General features: G+C 47.5%; 1 protein-coding gene across 1 annotated transcript in view; it reads right to left on the bottom strand.

Moving 5' to 3' along the window:
* CDH3 (cadherin 3) overlaps window positions 1-23929 on the bottom strand; it is a 47251-nt gene that overhangs the window by 9976 nt on the left and 13346 nt on the right. The window contains exons 3-9 of the mRNA XM_049786490.1: window positions 7480-7553; window positions 6915-7040; window positions 6581-6736; window positions 6349-6493; window positions 3981-4156; window positions 3415-3543; window positions 1549-1734 (exon numbers count right to left, since the gene is read on the bottom strand). Coding sequence (XP_049642447.1) covers window positions 1549-1734; window positions 3415-3543; window positions 3981-4156; window positions 6349-6493; window positions 6581-6736; window positions 6915-7040; window positions 7480-7553 — 992 coding nt within the window. The remainder of the gene's footprint in view (window positions 1-1548; window positions 1735-3414; window positions 3544-3980; window positions 4157-6348; window positions 6494-6580; window positions 6737-6914; window positions 7041-7479; window positions 7554-23929) is intronic.

Here is a 23929-nt window from a genome sequence, read left to right as displayed (position 1 = left end):
AAGGCAAACGCTGCTGTACTATCTCTCCGGGCCCCTTAATTTATTTTTTTAATGGAGAGAGTAGGGCTGAAGCAATAGTACAGTGGGGAAGGCACTTGCCTTGCATATAGCCAACCCTAGTTTGATCCCTAGAATCCCAAATGGTCCCCAAAGCCCACCAGGCATGATTCCTGAGTACCGAGTCAATAGTTAACCCCTAAGCATTGCCAGAAAAAAAACAAACAAAATGGCAGAAAGAAAAAAACAAAAACTAAAAACAAAATGGCAGAAAGGTTGGACCACACCAGTGGATTGGGGATTCTTCCAGTTATGCTATAGGTCATTCCTGTCAATGCTCAGGAGACCAAATAGTGCTGGGGGTGAACTTGGGTCAGTTCATATAAGACAAACCCCCCCATTTTTGGGGGGCCACACCTGGTGACACTCAGAGGTTATTTCTGGCTATGTGCCCAGAAATCGCTCCTGGCTTGAGGGACCATATGGGATGCTGGGGAATAGAACCGAGGTCCATCCTAGGCTAGCGCCAGCAAGGAAAAAAAAACATTCCTGTTGGTGCTCTATTGCTCTGGCTCTAACTGGACCATTTTCTATAAGTCAGAGGAGGTAAAATAAATAAAAAACAGGCTTAACTGAACCACAGCAATAGGATAGCAATTAAGTCTTTTGCCTTGCATGCAGCCAACCTAGTTTTGATCCATATATGGTCCCTTGAGCACCACTAGGAGTGATCTCTGAGCATAGAGCAGGGAATAAGCCCTGAGCACTGCTGGGTGCTCAAGAAACAAAACGATCCCAAAGCCTTGGAGAGATGTATGTCTGCAAGCAAATGCTGACATAGGAAATAATCCACACACAGATAAGGGGATAAAACAGGTTCAGGAACTTCCACACGCAAGCCTTCCACTCCTCAGAAGCAGATAGATCAATGGTGAAGAACAGAAACTGCTAGTTTTTCCCTGAGACCCGAGTTCTGTTAGGAAGTACCAGACTTCCCTCTGGGGTGGAGAACAGGTGTTCTAAGGCACCAATCCAAAGGATGCTTCCATCCAAAGGTGCTTCTGACCAATGAATAACAAGCATAATCCTGAATAGGATGGAATCCGGTTAACCGAACAGGCTTGTCCTCAGAAAACATCAATTTAATTAAAAAACAATGGTAAGCTCACCACCAAGTTATTTATTTGGTTTTGGGGTCATTCCTAGCAGTGCTCAGGGGACCATATCGGATGCTAGTGATCCAACCTAATCAAGTGCCCAACCTGCTGACTATCACTCCAGCCCCCTACTAAGTTCATTTAAAGCATCTTACACTCAGACATATCACTGAGTTTGCAGCAAACACAGCAGAGTCCCGCTGTGTAGAAAGGATGATGATGGGGCAGCATGGACCATGGACGGGGCAGGGAGCATGATGTTATTAGATCAGCAACTCACTCATCTTGATAAGGTGGGACCCCAGGAGAGGTCAGGTTTAAACAAAGGGATCCCCCGAACAAAGAGGATGGGAAGTTCTGGGATCCACAAGCAAAGAAAGGCCCATGGGCTCACCTTCTTGGTGGTCAGGACGCCCTGGTTGCTCTCGGGGTGGGTTGTGATGGAGAAGTGGTCACCGTCATCACCTCCCACGATGCGGTAGGTGGCGCGCCATGCTGGTGAGTCCGGAGTGTCCATATCGGTCACAGTCAGTCTCTGTACCTCCAGGCCCACGGCATTCTCCGGCACATGGGCCTCGTACTGAGGGATGGGGAGCCAAAGCATTGTCAGAGCACAAGGCAGGCTGAACCCAGGCCATTCTGGGTTCTAGCACTAACGAACACTAAGTGGCATCAGTTGCTCCATCCCTTCTCCTTCTTGGGTCAGGAATACCTTGCCCAAGTGTTTGGTTTCTGGGAGAAGACCGGAGAAACCCCGATATCAGCTCCTTGGCTGGATGTACAGACCATGTCCCAACCATAGTCTGCTTTCCAAGCAAGCATGAGGCCTAGTGCTCCAGCAACTACATGGATGGTGATGGTGATGGTGATGTGTGTGTGTGTGTGTGTGTGTGCGCGCGCGCGTGCGCGTGTACATATACTCATGTGGCTCCTACCCAGCTCTGTAGGTATCTGAGCTTTTGTTTTGTTTTGTTTTGTTTTGTTTGAGTCACACCTGGCAGCGCTCAGAGGTAACTCCTGGCTCTATGCTCACAAATCACTCCTGGTAGGCTCGGGGACCATATGGGATGCTGGGATTCGAACCACCGTCCTTCTGCATGCAAGGCAAATGCCCCACCTCCATGCTATCTCTCCAGCCCCGGTATCTGAGCTTTTGATAGGAGAAGGGGGACAAGTTTGTATGTTTTATTTATTTTATTTTTTTGCCAAACCTGATAGTGTGCAGGGGTTATACCTGACTCTGCACTAGGATTCGTGCCTGGTGGTGCCTGGGGGACCATATAGAATGCCAGAGATCAAATCCAGGCTGGCCAGATGCAAAGCAAGCACCTACCTGCCGTGCTATCGTTGCAGCTCAGGAAGGGGGACAGATATTGTAAAACCTGTATGTAGGGCCAAAGAGGTTGTCCAGCAGGAAGGACATTTGCCTTTAGTGTGGCTGACCCGAGTTTGATCCCCCACATGGCTTTTGATACCTCATATTGTTCCCTGGGCCTGCCAGGAGTGATCCTTGAGCATAGAGCAGGAGTAACCTCTGAGTACCACCAGGTATAGCACAAACCCCACACTTCCTTCAAGAAAAAGAAAACCTGTATGCTATTCCCTTATAATTACTTCTCCTTACGGATCACACCTGACAGTGCTGCAGATCAAGCAGGAATTGACCAAGAGCAAGGCAAGTGCCTAAACTTCTTTGCACTACCTCTCCAGCCCTCTGCTGCTTATATAAAGGCATGTGTTGCAAGTAACAGGATAATTTTAACCCCTATACAAAGACCATTTTATTGAAAACACAGAAATTGAGCTGGAGAGAAAGTTCAATAGACTGAGCACATACTTTGCATATAAGATACCCAGATTCAATCCTTAGCATCACCTGGTACCTTGAGCATTGCCGGGTGTGTCCCCATTCCTGCAAAACCCAGAAAACAAATGTGATCTCTTTATTTTTGGGCCATACTTGGCAATGTTCAGTGGTTTTTCTGGTTTTTCAAGCGCTCATATGGGATGCTAAGGACTGAACCTGTGTCAGATTGCAAGGCAAGAGCCCTACCTGCTGAACTACCTGCTATAATGGATATCATAATATCCACTTCAGAGATTAGGAAATGGGGCACAAAAATGGTTAGCACTTTGCCAAAGGCCATACAACTAGAGACTGTGATAGGACGGGTGCCTAGAGCCAGAGAGGCTGGCTTGAAGGTTTTACAAGCCAGGAAAGACCTTGTTTTCTCATTGTATGGGGTGGGGGGGGGCATACCTTTTTGGGCTCAAACACGGGAGGGTTATCATTGGCGTCAAGAATCTCAACGATAGCCTTGGCAGTGGTGGTAGAGCCATCCCCGTCCATGTCTGTGGCCTGCACGGTCAGCGTGTACTCGGGGACTTTCTGTGGAGGAGGGGAGGTCACTGAGTGTCCAGTCTGGGGTGTTCGGGAGGGAGGTGGGGAAGAGAGGAACTGCAGGGTCCCTCTAGGCCTGGGAGGAGATGATCTAGCACTGCCCCCAGCCCTGGGCTGATCCAGTTGGGAGCACTGATTTGGTATCAATTAGCAAATAGATGACACTAGGCTCCTTTGTGGCCCATAAAGGGACCAATGTGAGCTGTGCGTGCGCTGAATGGGAATATTCTGTATGGCGGCAGGGGAATCTCAACTGCCTGCAGCTCAGTGGGGGAGGTCGGAGAAAGCTGGGGGACACCCCATGACCCTCAATGCCATGATCCCCTGCTCCTGGTGGACTCTGGGCTCTGGGAGCAGGTGCAGGGGCATCTGTTACTGTGAATCAGGGTGAGGCTGAGGCAGCAGGAGAGCCCGGGGTCACCCACCTCTCGATCCAGACCACTAGAGATGACACTGATGGTACCCGTGCTCCGGTGGATGGTGAACATGAGGTCATGGGGGTCCTTCGGCTCTTGGCTGTGGATGGAGTAGGCGACCACTCCATTGTAGGTTTGGATGGCATCATCCTCATCTGTGGCTGTCACCTGCATCACTGAAGTGCCTGTAGGAGAAGGAGAAGGGGCACGTGAGGGACCTCCACAGAAGGTGACAGGCAGTTGAGACTCAAGAGTTTGGGGCCATCTGCTCCATGGTATAGCTGGCACATCAGTGCCCATGTGCTCACCTGGAGTACCTTGAGCCACTACCTGGCTACAGGACCAAAGCCTGACAGCCTTAGGGAAATATGGTACCTGTGGGCCATGCCTCTTGCCCACTCTCCTTCTGGATCAGCCGTGGCTACAGGGCAGCATAATCTGGTGGACGTTTAGGGTAGAAGCCAGACAGCAGAGCAGGATGTGAGGGAGATCTGGCTGACTAGGTGAGTCCCTGTGCCCCTTAGCCTCATGAAGCTGCATGCTTGACAAGAGGTTGGCCATTCTTGGCCAAGGGTACAGAGTAGCTGTGCCCCCAAGCCCCTGCTAGTACCTCCAAACAGGTTTCCAAATGGTGGAGTAGGAGAGATGGAACCCAGATTCTTCCTAATGAGAAAAGCCTCCACCTAGTTGTTTTATTTCCTTTGGGTTTTGGGCCACACTTGGCAATACTCAGGAGCTATATTTCTGGCTCTGTGCTCAGGAATAATTTCTGGTGGGCTAAAGGGATCACATGGGATGCTGGGGATTGAACCCAGGTTGTCTATATGCAAAGCAATTACTTCACACTGTACTATTGCTTTGAGCCCTCTGCCTAGTTTAAAGTAATGGCTGTTGGTGCTGGTGTCATAGTACAGCTGGTAGAACATACATCTTGCATGTGGCTGACTCAGGTTCTATACAAAATATAAAGTGCTGGTAATTTAATGTTTGTTTTGATTTAGATTTTTGAGACACAGCCAAAGGTGCTCAAGGATTATTCCTGGCTCTATACTCACCTGGAGGTGCTTAGGGGACCATATGGGATATAGCAAGGATTAAACCCAGGTTGTTTACATGCAAGTGCCCTACCCACTACTTTTGTGCAGGCCTGCCTCTAAAATTCTGAGGCTGACTTCTAGAGGGTTCCAAAAATTTTGGGGGGTGAAGGTCACACATGCGAGTCCTGGCATCCTGGCTGGGCTTGGGGACAATATGGGGTGTGGGAGACTGAACCTGTGTTAAGTATTTAGAGGCTTTTATAATATCTCTTTGGTGTATATTTCCCTGCCTGTTTTCCTATCTACAACCTTTCAGGTAGGGGGCACTGTTTGGATCTGAATAATTACTGGTAGGAGTTAAGCTGGGAGGAGAGGGTTCTTTTGCAACTGGCTAGGGAGTTCTAGAGTTTTGGAGCAGCTGGTGGGTTGGTAAAGAATTTTGTGCCCGATCTTCTTGCCTCTTTTTTTTTTTTTTTGCCACACCCAGTGACGCTCAGGGGTTACTCCTGGCTATGTGCTCAGAAATTGCCCCTGGCTTGGGGGACTATATGGGACGTCAAGGGATCGAACCGCACGAGCAAGGCAGACGCCTTAAGCCCTGTGTCACTGTTCCGGCCCCATTCTTGCTTCTTTTTACCCTCTTGTCTGTGTAGATTATTTACTGCAGACCTATACAACAGGAACTGCTTCCCCTGTCCCGATTGAACAGGGGAATGGAAATTACCTTCCCTTCCTGGGAGCTCTGTGGGAATCAAACCTCAACCAATCTCCTAGAAAACGTGACTCTAGGGGCCGGAGAAATAGCATGGAGGTAGGGCATTTGCCTTGCATGCAGAAGGACGGTGGTTCAAATCCCAGCATTCCATTTGATACCCTGAGCCTGCCAGAAGCGATTTCTGAGTGTAGAGCCAGGAATAACCTCTGAGCGCTGCCGGGTGTGACCCCCCCCCCAAAAAAAACAAAAACAAAAACAAAACAAAAGAAAATGTGACTCTATAAACCTCGGTCAGCTAGGTTCAAAGCAAGGCAAGTGCATTATCCACTCACTGTACTATGATCTGGCCTGGCTTCTAAGAATTTGTTTTTTTGTTTTTCTGTTTTTGTCCTCGGGCCACACTCAGCTGTGTTCAGGACTCACTCTGAACTGTGCATTCAGGAATACTCCTAGTGGGGCATATACTAAACCATATGGGATGCTGGGGATTGAATGGGGTCAGCGGCATGCAAAACTAGTGACTTATCTTCTGTGATATCACTCTGACCCCAGATTTCAAGAATTAGGTCCCAGGTGAGGTCTGTATCCAGTAGATCCCTGACTGTCTCCCATCCCCAGTTCTTACCAGGCAACACCCCCTCAGAGACACTGCCCCGGAAGACCTCCTGGGTGAACTGGGGCTTGTGGTCATTCTGGTCCAAGACGATGACAGAGATGTTCATGGGCTCTTCCACCGAAGCCCCATTTTCTGACACAGCGTGGCCAAAGAGCTGTGGGCACAGAGGTCAGGGGTCAGCCATATCGGCCACATTCTGCCCCCCATCCTGCCCTGGGTCCTGCACTTCAGGGGCACTTGCCTCATACTTGGCGATCTTCTCCCGGTCCAGCGGCTTGTTCAACAGCAGCCAGCCCGTTTCCTTCTCGATGGTGAAGACACCCTCAGGTGGGCTGTCAGCCCCAGGTCCTGTGATGCTATAGAAGAGCTTGGTGCCTCTGTCCTTGTTGGATTTGAGCTGGAAGCATATGGATGTGGAACTGATGCAGGGACCAGTATCTCATAGGAGGGGTGGCAGAACGCTGATCTCTAGGCAAGCACTTGACTTGCTTCTGCACCCCTGCATTCCCTGGGGACCCCCTCACCCACTCATGCTGTGGATGAAGGTCTCTGCAGCCACCTCGGCCCTGTCATACCTGATGCAGCTTTAGGGGGAATGGCCCTTTGCCATTCTCAGGGACCGAGATGGGTGGCACCACCCAGTCCCTCTTTTGTCGTCGTAAGATCCTTCTAGAGAGGGGCCGTGATGAAGTCTCTCTTTCCTGGAAGGAGAAAGGATCCTAAAAGGCAGGTGTGCAAAGCTGGATCTATCCAAAATGCTTTCATCGACAGAAATTCACCCCACACAAGGCAAGCACCTTCTCCCTTGTACTCTCTCCCACCTGCACAAAGTGTGTGTGTGTGTGTGTGTGTGTGTGTGTGTGTGTGTGTGTATTTGTGTGTTGGGTCATACCGGGCAGAGCCAGGATGCTATGGGAAAGAAGAAAAGGGAAGTGGATAAGGATTCTAGGCCACCAGGTTAGGGCCACTACTCAAAGGGCACAGATGGGCTCCAGTCGGCTGACTCTCTGGTGCTCTCCACTGGGCAATTTTAGGCACTACACCTCATGAGGTAGGAGGCTGCCCCAGGAGCAGGTCAGCAGCCATCCAAGCTTGCAGAGGGCAGCTTTCCTCCTCCCTGCCAGTGGGCCACTGCTTTACCTGGACGGTTCCATGGTCCATCACACTGAAGTTGGGGTCAGTCCCTGGAAGGCCAGGCTTCTGTTCCAAGCATCCTGTGTAAACCATCGGGGGGAGGAAAGTATTAGGAAAGTGGACTCTCCCTGGGCCTCCAATCCTCAACTGCTTCAGGAAATGCTTCCCTAGGAGTAATATAACCCAACCAGCTGGCTGACTTCCTCCACATGGCACTTAGCCTGTGGGGGCTCCTCCAAGAGAAAGGGCCACCTCATGGTCAATGAGCCAGCCAGACCCACTTGTTCATGCAAGCTGAGACCCAAGTTCACAGACACTCAGCCACATGACTGAGGCAGAGGCCTCATGAACCAGGGTTGAATGGATTTGATCCCCAGCACTAATCTGGTACCCAGAACCCCACTAGGTATGATCCCTGGGTATAGAGTCAGAAGTAAGCCCTGAATGTTGCCAGAAGCCCCCGCCCCCCAATACACACATAGAGTCCCGACAACATAAAAGCACTTGATATTTTACCTTAGTAATTAAAAAAAAAGTACTGGTGTGACAAAAGTGTAAAATAGGACAATTATCTTACAAAGCCATTTGACAGAATGGATGGAAGCCAAAGAAGTACATTTACCCCCCAAAATCTAGCAGCCCCATTTGGAAGGACAGATCCAATCAACGTACATTCACAAAAGATGAGTCCAGTGCTCTCAGCCTCAAAACTGGTAACAACTAAAAACTGGAAAGAGTCTAAATGTTGAGGTAGAAAGGAGAGAAACATGGGTCTGTAGTCCACACCACAGAGTGAATTGCCACAAGTACGTAAGACCATCTGTACTTGTGGTCTAGATGTTCCTAGATGTCTCTTGAAGACACAAGGTTGGTAACAGATGCCGTTAAGGAGGCTGCCAGTCTGATCCACTGCAATGACATGAGGTTCAAACTGGGCAAAGCTAATCTAGACAGAAGGGGAAGTCCTAGGGGCTGGAGAGAGTAGACAGGGGGTAGGGTGCTTGTTTGCTTGCTTTGCACATGGCCACCCGGGTTCAATCCTTGGTTCAAACCTCCTATGGTTCCCAAGCCCTACTAGGAGTGATCCCTGAGCCCAGAGCCACATGTAAGTACTGAGCACAGCCAGGTGTGTCTCCAAAACAAGAGGGTGGGCTTCATCCTGTTGGGCAGTGCTCCTTTGTCACTCACTAAGCAGGGGTTTTCTGGTGCTGCCTACTTACCTGGGAATGTATGCTATTGTTTAGGAGGAATCATACCAGGGCTTATTCTTGGTTCTACATTCAGGAATCACTCCTGGCTGGCCTGAAGGGATGATCACATGGGATTCCAGGGATCAAACCCAGGTCAGCCACATGCAAGGCAAGCCTAAGGCAAACACCGTGGGAAGGCAACTAACAGGATCTTTCACTTTCCCATTCTTCCTTTGCACCTCCAACCAAGTCAGCTCAGACTTTCTTCACAGAGGCTGGTGAGTGCTTTTTTGGGGATGGGGATGGAATCAGAGGGCACACACCTGGCAATGATTAGGGGTTACTCCTGGGCTATGTGCTCAGGAATCAGTCCTGGCTGATTCTGGGTTCTGGGGCCAAAGGGATGCTGGGGATTGTGGCAGGCTGTATGCAAGGGAAGTGCTCTGCTTGCTGCACTACTGTTCTGGCCCTTGTAGGGCATTCTGTTAGCACAGATGACTGCCAGATAAGTGTGGGTGATTTCCCTTAAGGATCTGGCCAATCCCCTCACCAGGCAACCCCAGCAAGAGGCTAATGAATTGACACCCTTATTCCTCAGAAGTCTTAATCCTCCAAATTCTAAGAGCTGCCAGGAACCCAGAAACCTATAAACTCTGCCCCTACTTCCAAACCCCGGAATGTATCACATACTTCACTTCATTTCTGCTCTGACTGAGTTCCAAGCATCTGCAACACAGTATCCGGTTGCCCACCCACCCTGAGATGAGGTGGGCGGCTATGCTGAGTGGGAAGTTCTGGGCCCAGAAGTTCAAGCCAACCTAGCTGACTGTATGACACAGCAGAAAGCCCTGTTGGGCAGAAACAGGTTTCAAAGACCTCTCCAAAAGCACCCCCACCATGACCAGCCGGCTAGGAGCCTGCCTTTCATTATGACATCCAGGGAAACTTCAGGGGAGCAGGCGACTGAGACCCACAGCTAAAAAATAACAAGCAGGGGGTCAGAGAGATAGCATGGAGGTAAGGCTTTTGCCTTGCATGCAGAAGGTTGGTGGTTCAAATCCCGGCATCCCATATGGTCCCCCAAGCCTGCCAGGAGTGATTTCTGAGTGTAGAGCCAGGAGTAACCCCTGAGCACTGCTGGGTATGATCCAAAAAAAAACAAAACAAGCAAACAAAAAAAAAATTACAAGCAGAACTTGATTTCATGTCTTGGAAACAAGGTGTTGGAGCAAGGGGGATGGAGTCTGGGCTTTCAGCCCCAACTTGTCATCACAAGGAAGCTGTTTCCTCCTGTGGAAAAGGGAGGATAAATGCCAGTCCCCTTAGATGGAACAGGAGAAAGGCACTGGGCCAGGTCCTCCTTCAGCCTTCAGTCACTCATACCTGAGGGAGTGAAGAGCTAGTGCAGTGGGCAGGGTGCTTGCCTTGCACACCGCCAACCCAGATTTGGTTCTTGGTACCCCACTGGGTCAGTTCCCTGAGCTCACCAGGAATGATTCCTGTGCACAGAGCCAGGAGTCAGCCTTGAGCACTGCTGGGTATGACCCAGAAATAAAAAACAATAAATCAAGCCTTTAGTCTATTCTGTAAACTATTTAAATATCATCACCATTAAGCGAGGCTTCAGACTTCAAATTCAATACCTTGGAGAAAAATTCAAGGGGAAAGAAACTATAGTCACAGGCTTTACTAGGTCAAATCTATACTTGGGGTGGACTGTTTTGAGGGGAGCTCTGCAGTTTACTGCAAGGGGCAGAGGGTGTTCATGGGCATGTCGACTTGCCCAGGGAGACCTGCTGGGGCACCTGCAGGAACATGACTGGTTTCTCTACAAACTGTGAGTCACAGTGGAGAGGCTGGTAAATGGTAAGCCTCAGGGCGAGCATTACCACTTCCTTCCAGATTCTTCCTTGCATCATGGGCTGGTATCACTGGTTTCTAAATGAAATTGGCCAGAATCCAGGTCTCATCATCCCGCATTCTCCTCCCAGCTACCTTCCAACTTCTGACTCTTGCCCCTCACTGTTCCCTGAAGCCCGGCCCAGTCCTGGTGCATGAACGGGCTTGTGGCAAACTCTCTGGGGCACACTGATGAGCACCCAGGGTGGTAGTTCAGATGGTGAAGACTGGGAAAGAATCCTAAAAATAGCTCAGACTTCCATACCCACTGGGCATGATAGACAAGGTCATGGGACTACCTTGGACTCAGTTTCTCCCCCAGAGACTGGAAATCATAAAGCAGATTAACTCAGTGAAGAGACAGGTGAGTACTGAGGTGAAACAAATGGAAAGTCTTCAGACCTTAGTCCACAGTTCCTGGAGCATTGGTGGGAAAGGGGGTTGGCAACCTGAGATGGCTTCTAAAAAAGCAGAGGCGAGCGGGGCTGTTTCAGCAGCCCACATGCTCTAATTGGAATGGCAGAGAGGTGAACATGGTCCCTGTGAAGAACAAAGTACAAGTCAGGAGCTCTGAGTATCTGCACTAGACTGACAGCCAAGGGACGAGGAGTCCTGAGTTGTGCTCTGCTCCACCATAATTACCACCCTGTGATATGCAATAGTGCATCAGAGAGTAAGGGCATCCCATATGGTTCCCCAAGCCCACCTGGTATGATCCCTGAGTAGAGAGTCAGGAGTAAGTCCTGAACACTGCTGGGTATCATCCAAGAACTACTCTTGGCTCTACGCTCAGAAATCACCCCTGGCAGGCACGGTGGCCCATATGGGATGCCGGGATTTGAACCACTGTCCTTCTGCCTGGAAGGTAGACACCTTACCTCCAGGCTATCTCTCCGGCCCCTAGAAAAAAATTTTTATTAAAAAAAAAATAAAGACCACAGTGCCACCCAACTTGAGACCACGATATATATACTCTGAGCAAGACCAGAGTCTCGGGGCCGGGTAGGTGGCGCTGGAGGTAAGGTGTCTGCCTTGCAAGCGCTAGCCAAGGAAGGACCGCGGTTCGATCCCCCGGCGTCCCATATGGTCCCCCCAAGCCAGGGGCGATTTCTGAGCACATAGCCAGGAGTAACCCCTGAGCGTCAAACGGGTGTGGCCCAAAAACCAAAAAAAAAAAAAAAAAAAAAAAAAAAAAAAGACCAGAGTCTCTGGGTTTGGAGAGTTCCTGTTTGGTGTTTAGGTCAAACCCAGCAATGCTCAGAAATTACTCCTAGCTCTGCACTTAGGAATCATTCTTGGGGGGCCTCAGGGGTCCATATGGGGTGCCAGGGATTAAATCCTTGTTGACCCACATGTAAGGCAAGCACTCTCCCCGCTGTACTATCCTCCACTCCAAAATGAAGGGCTTTTGAAGAGACTTAAAAGAACATATGGCTGCTGGGCTGAGAATTCGTTCCAGGCCTGCTTTTCTTTACTCTTTTTTTTGTTTTTTTTTGGTTTTTGGGCCACACCCTGTGACGCTCAGGGGTTACTCCTGGCTATGCGCTCAGAAGTTGCTCCTGGCTTCTTGGGGGACCATATGGGACGCCGGGGGATCGAACCGCGGTCCGTCCTAGGCTAGCGCAGGCAAGGCAGGCACCTTACCTCCAGCGCCACCGCCCAGCCCCTCTTTACTCTTAAATATACTTGTATCCTCCTCTTTTTAGGGGGAGTGGTTGTGGTGGTGAGGATTAAATCCAGGTCTTATGTATACAAGAAAACCACTTACCATTGTGCTGAATCTCTGGCCTAGATATTGTAGTCTCTATTCCTTTCTTCTTATTTTGGGGAAAGGGGCAAACATGATGGTGTTCAGGGGTTATTCCTCTGCACTTAGGGATTAGTCCCATATGGGGTGCCAAAGATCAAACTTGGGTTAGCTGCTTCCAAGGCAAATGCCCTCCCCACTGTACTATTACTCTGGACCTCTTTTCTGTCCTCCTTCCTTCCCTATCTCATTTTTTAAAATATATTGGGGGAGGGCCCGGAGAGATAGCACAGCGGCGTTTGCCTTGCAAGCAGCCGATCCAGGACCAAAGGTGGTTGGTTCGAATCCCGGTGTCCCATATGGTCCCCCGTGCCTGCCAGGAGCTATTTCTGAGCAGATAGCCAGGAGTAACCCCTGAGCACCACCGGGTGTGCCCCCCCCAAAGAAAAAACCAAAAAAATAAATAAATAAAATATATTGGGGGGGGTGTAATTGGGCCACATCCAGTGGTGCTCAGGCTCTGCACTCAGAAATCACTTCTTTTTTTTTTTTTTTGGATTGGTTTTTGGGCACACTCGGCAGCGCTCGGGGTCATTCCTGACTCCACGCCCAGAAATCGCTCCTGGCAGGCTCAGGGAACCATATAGGACACCGGGACTTGAACCAATGACCTTCTGCATGAAAGGCAAATGCCCTACCTCCATGCTAACTCTCCGGCCTCCAACAGCAAGTTTTTTTTTTTTTTTTGTTTGTTTGTTTGTAGGAATCACTTCTGATAGTGTTCTGAGGAACACATGGGGTGCTGAGGATCCAACCCAGGTCAGTTGCATGTAAGGCAAATGTCCTCCCTACCTGCTGTACTATATAGCTCTGCCACCCCTCCCTTTTCTTTCCTCTTTTTTGTCTTTTCTCCTTCTGGCCCAATGTTTGTAGTCTTCCCTCCTTCCCTCCTTCCTTCCTTCCTTCCCTCCTTCCCTTCCTCCTTCCTTCCTTCCCTCTTTCCCTTCCTCCTTCCTTCCCTCCTTCCCTTCCTCCTTCCTTCCTTCCTTCCTTCCTTCCTTCCTTCCTTCCTTCCTTCCTTCCTTCCTTCCTTCCTTCCTTCCTTCCTTCATTTTTTTTGGTGATACTAGAGGGTCAAATTGAGAGACTTACACATTTAAGGCTGTACTACTGAACTACATCCTTTACCCACTTCGTTATTGTTGTGGGGTTCATACTTGGAGGCACTGTGAGTCCAGCAGAGCTGGAGGGTGGTGTGGATATGGTGCCAGGAATCAAGCCTGGCAAGGAAAACTATGGCTCTACTACTGGGTAATCTCTGACCCCTTTTTATTACATATATATGCGAGCACTTGTTCGATGAGCTACATCCCAGTCCCTGCTTGCTTTCAGGTTGGAATTACCCATCTACTCCCAAGCTAACTTCCAAGGTAACACCCTTGAAGGTCAGGAGTTTTCCTTCTCAGCCATGAGAAGAAGGTGCTGTCTCTTCCCAATGCTGAACCTTACTTGATATTCTGGCAGAAGAAAACCACCCATTTCTTTGGGACATAATATCCTTCAAGTGATCAATCTTGGCTGGTTTTCCTGCTGATCTTTGTGCATTTGAGGGAAAAATGTTGTGGCCAAAAGGCAGCTTTGTCAGAAAGAGGAAAAGACTGATAAAGTCTCATTCTTGCTTGGTCTGGGGGCAAACAAACCTAGCTGTCTGCCCAGTTATCACTGCCATGGGATAAGAAGGGTATGTGTGATGCATGTGGAAGTGACTTGAAAGAAGAATCTGGCATTTATCTTAGTAAAACTATGAAGCTGAAGCTCATTTTTCAGCTATAGGATGTTTATTGGAATACTTGGGAAACAGGTATTGTTATATATTGTTGGCAGGTGGTGGGATGTAAATTGGGACCATGTTTCTGAAATTAAAAAGACTTCACCCAGAAATCATCCCAGATGTGTCCAAACTACTAAGGATAGTCTGAAGCGCTTTAGGATATTTACTTTAGAAAAAAAAACTCAAAACAATTTGACTTTCAACAAAGTACTTAATTATGTATGCAACCATCACTCAAATGTCTATCTATAGCCTTAAATGTTGTAAAGGAAAATTAACAAGGAAAAACAGCACTCTACTGGAGGAGGGCGGGGGGAACAGGTCACAAATAGCCATTTATAGTTTATGAGCCCAACAATTACAACATAAAATATTAATCTTATATTTGTTAAGAAAGAGTGAGAGGTGGAGCTGTGCCTTGGCACTGGGAAGGCAACCAGGTCTCCTAGAACCAATGACCTTCTGGGCAAATAAAAACCTAACAGGGTGGCGGGTAAGCAGGACCAGATGTGGGAGGCTAAAGGGGTGGAACCATGAAGCATTCTGGGAGTCAGTGGGAGTCTGTAGTCATGTGCCAAACTTTCCTTCCTTAAAGCAGAGCCCAGGGGCCAGAGAGATAGCATAGCAGTAGGGCATTTGCCTTGCATGCTGAAGGACGGTGGTTTGAATCCCAGCATCCCATATGGTCCCCTGAGCCTGCCTGGGGGCTATTTCTGAGTGTAGAGCCAAGAGTAGCCCCTGAGCACTGCCAGGTGTGATCCAAAAACCAAAAAAAAAAAAAAAAAAAAAAAAGAAAGCAGAGTTCAAAGCAGGTAGTTCTGCTGGTGAGATTTGTTTTGGCCAAGGTAAATTATATATCTTTCACAATAATTTTTGTGTGGAGTCTGAAGCTTCAGCAGGCAACCCGTAATGGCAAGGTTCCACGCTGTTGGCTTTTTGGCCAAGATAAGTTGAAGATGCAGCCTCGGCAGCCCCCCACAGCCTTCTCTCTCCTTCCTCCCCGTCCCCAGAGTTATTCCTGGACACCTGCTCAGGGTCCCAGCAAGTGGGATCCAGTGAGGTGCAATTTAAAAGAGACCCAGGCTTCCTTGTTCCTGCAAGGGGCTGGGAGGGGTTTGCTGTATTCCCTTAACATCTATAACTCTTGTCGAATATCCTCATATAGTGACAATTTTGCCCACTGGATTTGTTATTTGATTGTTTGATTTTTCCCCTTTGAGATCTGTTTTATAAGCAATACTGGTAGAAGAGTATCTCTGTATAGATTTCATGTTTGTACCAAGTTATGGGGAATGTTGGATTTTATTCGTCGGCCCCCAGATGCACCAACAATATCTTGAGGCATTGCTTCTCTTTTGCATAGGCACATTAAAATGGGAAAATAATACATATGCAAACAAGTTCTTATCTAATAGATGGGAACACAAATTTGGTAATGTAATTGGGCCTTTTACCCTGAACATTGGCATAATGATTTGGCTCAGGCCTCAGAAGAATGGGCATCACCCACACACACACCTGAACAATGGATACCATCTATGGAAACAACCACAATTGTCTATAACATTACCAGGATCCAAGCCTCTACCAGGGAAGACCTACCACTGCTTTGGCATTGACTTACTCCAAAGAGTGCTCCCAACACCCAGACAACTCAGCAACAGTCTGCATGCAGGGCAGATCACTCTACATTTAATGGTATGCTGAAACTAGAGGATGCTCCACATCAGCCTGACATCGATGAAAGAAATGCACATAATCCAGAGTCTTTAAATATAAGAATCTGATACCAACAATAGCTAAAATGTGAAAAAGTTTCACTGGGACCTTGGAATGACTGGAGTTGGACAAACTGGTATGCCTGGAACCCAGAGTCTGTCTTATGCCAATTAACTTCTAGGGTGAGACCTTTTTGTAATCAGGTCAAGGAGTTTTTCTCCATTTTCCCATTTTTCTGGACCTATGCAAACAACAGCGATTGCCACTATCACATTTTTACTATATATATATTTTTTACTCTTATCCTTTAAGGAAAAAAAAATACAACTTACTGAACTTAAAAACAAATAACTGTAGTAGAATGCCTGTCTCGAATACAGGCAGGTGATGGGAAGGGGGAGGGGGTAATGTTGCACTGGTGAAGAGGGTGTTCTGGTTATGACTGTAACCCAAATATGATCATGTTACTTAAATAAAAAATATATTAAAAATAATTAATATTTATAAATTATTTTAAATGAGGTAAAATTGCACCGTAACATTATATAAATTTCAGCTGTGCATTATTAAAAATTCAAGGACAAAAAAAAAGATATTTGTTCATTTTTTGGCATCCCTTATGTTTCCCTGAGCACTGCTAGGAGTGAATGTAGTACCAGGAGTAACTTGAATGAACTTGAATGTAGTACCAGGTGTAAACCCTGAGCACTGCTGGGCATGGCCCCAAAACAAAAACAAACCAAAGCAAGTAGCCCCACTATCATGGATGTTTTCGACCATCTTTGGGACGCTGAGGAGTTGAACACTGTGCTGAGAGAAGGCTGGACTGTTAGGGATGCAGGGCTGGCAGTGAAACCATGGGATTGGGTCTCATCCCTTGGAACAGACCCTGTACAAAGATTTGGTAAGGGAAAGAGTCTAGAAGTTACTGATAGTGGGACTGGAGAGATAGCACAGCAGTAGAGTGTTTGCCTTGAAAGCAGCAAACCCAGGACCTAAGGTGATTTGAATCCCAGTGTCCCATATGGTCCCCTGTGCCTGCCAGGAGCAATTTCTGAGCAGATAGCCAGGAATAACCCCTGAGTGCTGCCGCCAGGTGTGACCCCCAAACCCCCCCAAAAATAAAAAAGAAGTTACTGATAGTGTTTGTTAACTTTGGGGGTAGGGGGTATTAGAGCATACCCAGTGATGTTCAGGGGTTACTCCTGGTGCTCTGCTCAGAAATCACTTCTGGTAGTGCTTGGGGGATCCTATGAGATGCTAGGAATTGAATCTGGGTTAACCATGTGCAAGGCAAGCACCTTACCTGCTGCACTATCACCCTTGCTCCAACAATGTTGTTTTGTTTTTGTTTTTGGGTCACACCTGGCAGCACTCAGGGGTTACTCCTGGCTCTATGCTGAGAAAGTGCCCCTGGCAGGCACGGGGGACCATATGGGATGCCAAGATTCGAACCATTGTCCTTCTGCATGTAAGGTAAACGCCTCACCTCCATGCTATCTCTCCGGCCCCTGCTCCAACAATGTTAATTTAAAACAACAAAAATGAGTGGGGGTGAGTGGGAAAGAGGGGGGAACACAACAACAACAACAACCACAACAACAAAAGTCCTTTATGCTTTAGGACTGGTGAACTTCTTTGTTTTTTGTTTTTGTTTGTTTTTGGGTCACACCGGCAGTGCTCAGGGGTTACTCCTGGCTCTGTGCTCAGAAATTGCTCCTGGCAGGCTCTGGGGACCATATGAAATGCCGGGATTCAAACCACTGTCCTTCTGCATGCAAGGCAAATGTCTTACCTCCATGCTACCTCTCCGGCCCCAGGACTGGTGAACATTCTTGTTTTTGGGGGGTGGCCACATCTGGTGGCGCTCAGGGGTTACTCCTAGCTCTGCATTCAGAAATCACTCCTGGCAGGCTCCAGGGACCATATGGGATGCTAGAGATTGAACCTGGTGTGTCCCGGGTCGGCAGTGTGCAAGGCAAATGCCCTACTGCTGTGCTATCACTCTGGCCCCTGTAAACATGTTTTTGAATTGCAGTTAGATGAATGCAATTTTTCCCTATCCTGATTATAAAAGTTTTATAATAACTCTTGCCACCAAGGAGAAAACAAATATACAATATATTCTTTTACAGTTCTGGGGGGCTCCAACCCACAGCCTCCCAAATATAAAGCAAGTGTTCTACCACCAAGATACAATCCCAGTTTGGAAAAAGCAATTCTTTCTAGGTAAATTAGTTTTGCCTCACAATAGTGAGATATCATCTCACATCACAAGAGAGACAGGTACATATCAAAAAAGAACAAAAAAAATCGGTGCTAGTGAGGATGTGGGAGGAAGGGACTCTCATTCACCACTACTGGGAATGTCAACTGGTCCATCCTTTCTGGAAACAATATGAGATTCCTTAAAAAAAAAATCTTGAAATTGAGCTTTTATTTGACCAGAAACTCCCATTTTTTGGAATATACTCCAAGGGTCCTGTGGTGTACCCTAAGACCCACCCATTTCTGGGAGGGGTCTGAACCGGATAGTAGGTGTAACTTTACCTGCAAGCCCCTCCCATTCCTGGGAGGGGTTTGGAAAAAGGTAGATAAGGCTGGGACCAAGGGAATTCGGCCCTTTTGGCTCTTTGCCCTTTTGGCCGTTTCTCTCTTGGCCCGGCTTGGCTTCCTGGCTTTTGGATCTTTGGGCCGCATGGAGCCCAAAGGGAAGATGGCTAACAGGAGATAAGATGCAGGGCTAGCAAAATATTGCTGAATGCTTGAAAGGTTGACATAGGCCACACACCTGTGGTGGCAAGGGCATGAATAAAGATGATTCTTCCTGAAGCCTGCCTGTGAGTGAGTCTTGATTACGCCGACTACCTGGGCCTGGAACTTGCCAGCTGGATGGGGGATGAAGCCACGTGGCTGGGGCCTAAGCACAAAGGCCTCCATCCACCGCCATCCAGCCCCATCGTTAATTATTTTATGCTACAAATGGCGCTCCGAACTTTGACCTGAATCCTGGACCCAACAAAACAGCAAAAATGGTGAGATTTCTGCTCTTTTGTTTCATTTTGGCTCTTTTCGGGTGCACTGAGCCCAAAACACTGGGCCACGTGGAGCCATGTTCAAATATGGCCGTAACCCCTTCTAGGAAAAGAAGGGCAAGTAAAACAAGAGAGGTGGAAGCTTTCATCACCTCCAGCCCAGGCCCAGGCCCAAAACTGAAACTTTGTTACAAGAAACAAAAACCTGGGCCTCTTCAAAGACTTATTAAAAGCTTAAATTGGAAACGGAGGAGAAAAAAGACTGTATTTAAAGTGGACTGATTTTCTAAAAATGACCTTTGGCTTGAATTTGGATTTCGACTTTGGAAATTTCGAACTGAACTTTTAGTTTAAATCACTTGGAACTCTGAACATCCAAAGTGCTCCCAGAGGGGAAAAAAGGCAGCGGTGAAGCCCCTGCGGCAAAAAGCTCCAAGCGGCAAGCTCCAAGCAGCTCGGCTCGGCTGGGATCTCGGCTGGAATCGGCTTGGCTGGGCTCAGCTTTGCCCGGAAAAGCGAAAAACCTGGAATCCTCGCTCCAGATCACAAACCGGCAGCGGAGCCTGGAACTACGGAAAAAGGCCACGTGGTAAGATCAGCGTGGAACAAACCAACATCTGAACTTTAAAAGTTTACAAAAGCCACGTGGTGAGATCAGCGTTGGACAAATTAATCTAAACTATGGTTTTAGGTGTAGAAAATTAGTGGGTAATAATATTTTACTCATAGTTGGTAGTTGGTAATGCAAGAAGTTTTACTTAGTTAGTAGTTAAAAAATAAAAATAAAAGGGAAGTAATTCAGTTTAGCTCATTTAAACATCTAATTTCTAACCACCTGCATCTTTGTCTTAGTCATTTTCTTTATAATTTAAATGTGTTTTGTTGTCTTTCAGAGTTAATATTTTCAATTGCAAAATGTTTTACTGTGTATTTTAATGTACTTAGCCTGTTTTTAAAATGTATGTTATGCATGTATGCTGAAGTACTTGTGTATAGGAAAAATATAGGAACAGTAAAGTTCCCCCAATATAGTTTAAAAATATAGGAACATGAAAGTTCCAAAATAGTGCTTGGTAAAAAAGCATTAATAGAATTTTAGGTTACAGGTGTAAAGTATATTTTGCAAATGATATGTTTTTGAAAAGGGCTGGTATATTAATTTTCACTTTATTACGTTGGCGCATGAAAATATTTAAAAAAGGGGGAAATGTGGTGTACCCTAAGACCCACCCATTTCTGGGAGGGGTCTGAACCGGATAGTAGGTGTAACTTTACCTGCAAGCCCCTCCCATTCCTGGGAGGGGTTTGGAAAAAGGTAGATAAGGCTGGGACCAAGGGAATTCGGCCCTTTTGGCTCTTTGCCCTTTTGGCCGTTTCTCTCTTGGCCCGGCTTGGCTTCCTGGCTTTTGGATCTTTGGGCCGCATGGAGCCCAAAGGGAAGATGGCTAACAGGAGATAAGATGCAGGGCTAGCAAAATATTGCTGAATGCTTGAAAGGTTGACATAGGCCACACACCTGTGGTGGCAAGGGCATGAATAAAGATGATTCTTCCTGAAGCCTGCCTGTGAGTGATTTTACCTGGGCCTGAAATCCGCCAGCTGGATGGGGATGAAGCCACGTGGCTGGGGCCTAAGCACAAAGGCCTCCATCCATCGCCATCCAGCCCCATCGTTAATTATTTTATGCTACAGGGTCCAACATCAGAATGCAGAAAAGACATTTACACTTCTGTGTTCCTTACAGCACTATCACAATAGCTAAAACCTGGAAATGACCCGAGTGTCCAAGAATAGATGACTGGATAAAGAAACTATGGTACACAATGGAATATTACTGGGTCATGAGAAAAAATAACATCCTGCAATTTGCTACTACATGGAGGGGCTGGGAGAGCATTATGCTGGGCGAGGTCTATGGTAGGTAGCAAAAAGGTTTGGCCTCAGGGGCAAAGGGGGGGATTTTCATGGAAGGAGAATGAAGGAAGCAAGAGGAGATGACTGAGGGACAAAGTACAATCCAGGGCTGAATAGGAATCCAGTGTAAAAGGTTATGAGAGAAGCCACATGTGTTGGCTAGGGCATAAATAAAGCTGACATTTCCTGGAACCTGTTTGTGAATGGTTTCCTTGCCGCTATCCTGAAGCTGCTGCCCCTACCTACGGCTGGGGGAGGTGGATACACGTAGTCCTGGGCTGGAGGAGAAAGGCCTCCATCACCATCCACCACCATCCAAGCCCATCCAAAGGGCACTTATGCAACACTATACAGTAAAATGTAGTGTAAAAACTTAAAAAAAATGGGCTGGAGCAATAGCACAGCAGTAGGGTGTTTGCCTTGCACGTGGCTGACCCAGGACAGATCTTGGTTTGATCCCCAGCGTCCCATATGGTCCTCCAAGCCAGCTGAGTGCATAGCCAGTAGTAACCCCTGAGCATTACCAGGTGTGGCCCAAAAAACCAAAAAAAGAAAGAAAAAAAAAACATCTTTAAAAAAAAGTCCCTTTCAAAGAAGCAGACTGGTGGGTGGGAGACAAATGAGAATGGTGGTACATTCATTGATGGAGGGAAGTGGACATTAGCGAAAGGATGGTTGTTGGAACAGTATAGACCTGAAATCCCATGAATAACTGTAATTTTCTGGAGACTATATTAAAAAAATCATGTCTCTGCAAAATATTACTTAGAAAGAAATATATTAATGCATTACACTGCATAATTAATGCAAAAACCCTTGGTTTTGGGGTTACCCATGATGATGCCTTTAAAGAAGCACAACACATCCTGTTTGGTCCTAACCCGAGTCTGGGAAGATGTGTGTGCCCATTTTGGAGACTGGAAGTGGATCCAGGCTTACATTTCTCTTGAACAGTTCTTTTTGTTTTGTTTCTGTGCTTTGGGGACAAGGGATCAAACCCCGGTCAGTTTTATGCAAGGCAAGCTCCCTACCCAGCTATACTATCATTCTGGCTCCATTTAGTACAAATTTTACCCAAATTTTTTGGTAAAAATGTGGGATATGGATGAAAGAGAATGTGTAAGGATTGTGGCTTACATTTCACTGACTCAGGTTGGAATCCCTGGCTCTGCATATGGTCCCCAGAGAACTATAGCACAGTGGGTAGGGCATTTGCCTTGCATGTGGGGGACCCAGGTTCAATCCCCAACACTACATGAGCACTATGAGAAGCAAACACCAGCACTCAGGATATGGTTAAACACACACACACACGTGAGAGCAAGTCGTTCTGATTCCTGAAGTAGTCTAAGTAGTCCGGGGGTGGGGGGGCAGTCAGGAAGATAGTGCAGTGGTTAGGGCACACACCTTATCCACTCCTTACCCTATTTCAATCCTGGTACTACATAGTGCTCCTCTCCCACTTCAACAGGTGAAGCCCTGGACCCCTCTAGCACCATCAGGTGTGGTCCTATTGGTCCTGGTATCAAGGAGCTCTCATACTGAACCACTGGTCCATTTGGCTGAGAAACACTGTGAGAGCTCTGGAGTCCACTGAACCCCACTTAGGAGCCCCCAAAATCGGGGAAAAAGAGGCTGGAGATCCAATCAACAGGCTGAGCAAAGGAAGTTATGGGTGAACTCAACACCACGTGTTCCTTGCACATCCCCAGGAGTGACACCCCTGAGCACAGAGCAGCACCCCCTTCCCTCCCTGCCAGGTAAGGATCCCAAAACAAAAAGATCAAATATCAGAGAGGGAATAAAATTCAAAATGCTATGCTGCTTTCACATTTCACTAATCTGTGAAAGACACATTCCTCTCTTTAAAATATTGATGTCAGGGAGAAGGAGCGATAGTACAGAGGGCAGGGCATCTGCTCTGCATATAGTAGTCCTGGGTTTGATCCCCAGCATCCATATGGTCCCTTGACTCAGGAACAATCCCTGAGTGCAGAGTTGGGAATAAATCCTGAGCATCATCAGGTGTGGCCCAAAATTTAAAAATTAAACAAAATTTGAAGGGGGATGGGAGAGGAAGGAGTTATGGATAAACTCCAGAACTGCAAGGTTCCCCAGAACCACCAGAAGTGACCCCCTCCCCACCTCAATAGAGCTGGGAGTAGCCCAAGGACCCAAAACAAATGTAGTTCTTTGAGTTGGGAAGTTGGCTTTGAAATGCACTGGAGCAGCTGCAAAGCCCAAACAAACAAAAATCTAAGACTACATGTCTCTAGCACCCATCAATTTCATCATTCAGTCTCTAATTGTGGAAAGCAGTTGATTTTGTTTGTTTGGGGGTTTGGGGCCTTACCCCATGGTGATCAGGAACAGTTCACTAGAGTCTCTGTGTGAGGGTGGGGTGAGAGTGGAGGAACTAAGTGCTGGAGATTTGAACCAGGGTTAACAGAATTCAGGACAAGTACCTTAACCCTCCTCTTTTCTGGGGGGCTGTTTTGGGGCCATACCTGGCAGCTCACAGGAGTTATTTCTGGCTCTGTGCTCAGAAATTACTCCTGGTGGGGTTGGAGAGATAGCACAGCTGTAGGGTGTTTGCCTTGTATGAAGCTAATCCAGGACAGAAGGTGGTTCAAATCCCGGCATCCCATGTGGTCCCTCGAGCCTGCCAGGAGCGATTTCTGAGCACAGAGCCAGGAGTAACCCCTGAGCACCATTGGGTGTGACCCAAAAACCAAACCAAAACAAAAGAAACAACAAAAAATACCCAAAAATTACTCCTGGCTCAGGGGACCATATGAGATGCTGGGGAATCTAACTGTGGTCTGTCCTAAGTCAGCCACGTGCAAGGCAAATGTCCTACCGCTGTACCACCACTCTGGGTCCCCCAAAACCCCTAAAACTGTGACGTATGTAACTTGGTATGGCTTTTTTTTTATGGCTCAGGGGCTACTCCTGGTTCTATGCTCAGAAATCGCTCCAGGCAGGCTCAGGGACCATATGGGATGCCAGGATTCGAACCACCAACCTTTTGCATGCAAGGCAAACGCCTCACCTCCATGCTATCTCTCCAGCCTCTTGGTATGGCTTTTTGAAGGCACCTCAGAAAATGTATCTAACTGCC

The sequence above is a fragment of the Suncus etruscus genome, chromosome 14 (assembly GCF_024139225.1).
Source record: "Suncus etruscus isolate mSunEtr1 chromosome 14, mSunEtr1.pri.cur, whole genome shotgun sequence".
Taxonomy (NCBI): domain Eukaryota; kingdom Metazoa; phylum Chordata; class Mammalia; order Eulipotyphla; family Soricidae; genus Suncus; species Suncus etruscus.
Note: the sequence above shows the minus strand (reverse complement) of the source record. Positions and strands in the feature narration are given on the sequence as shown.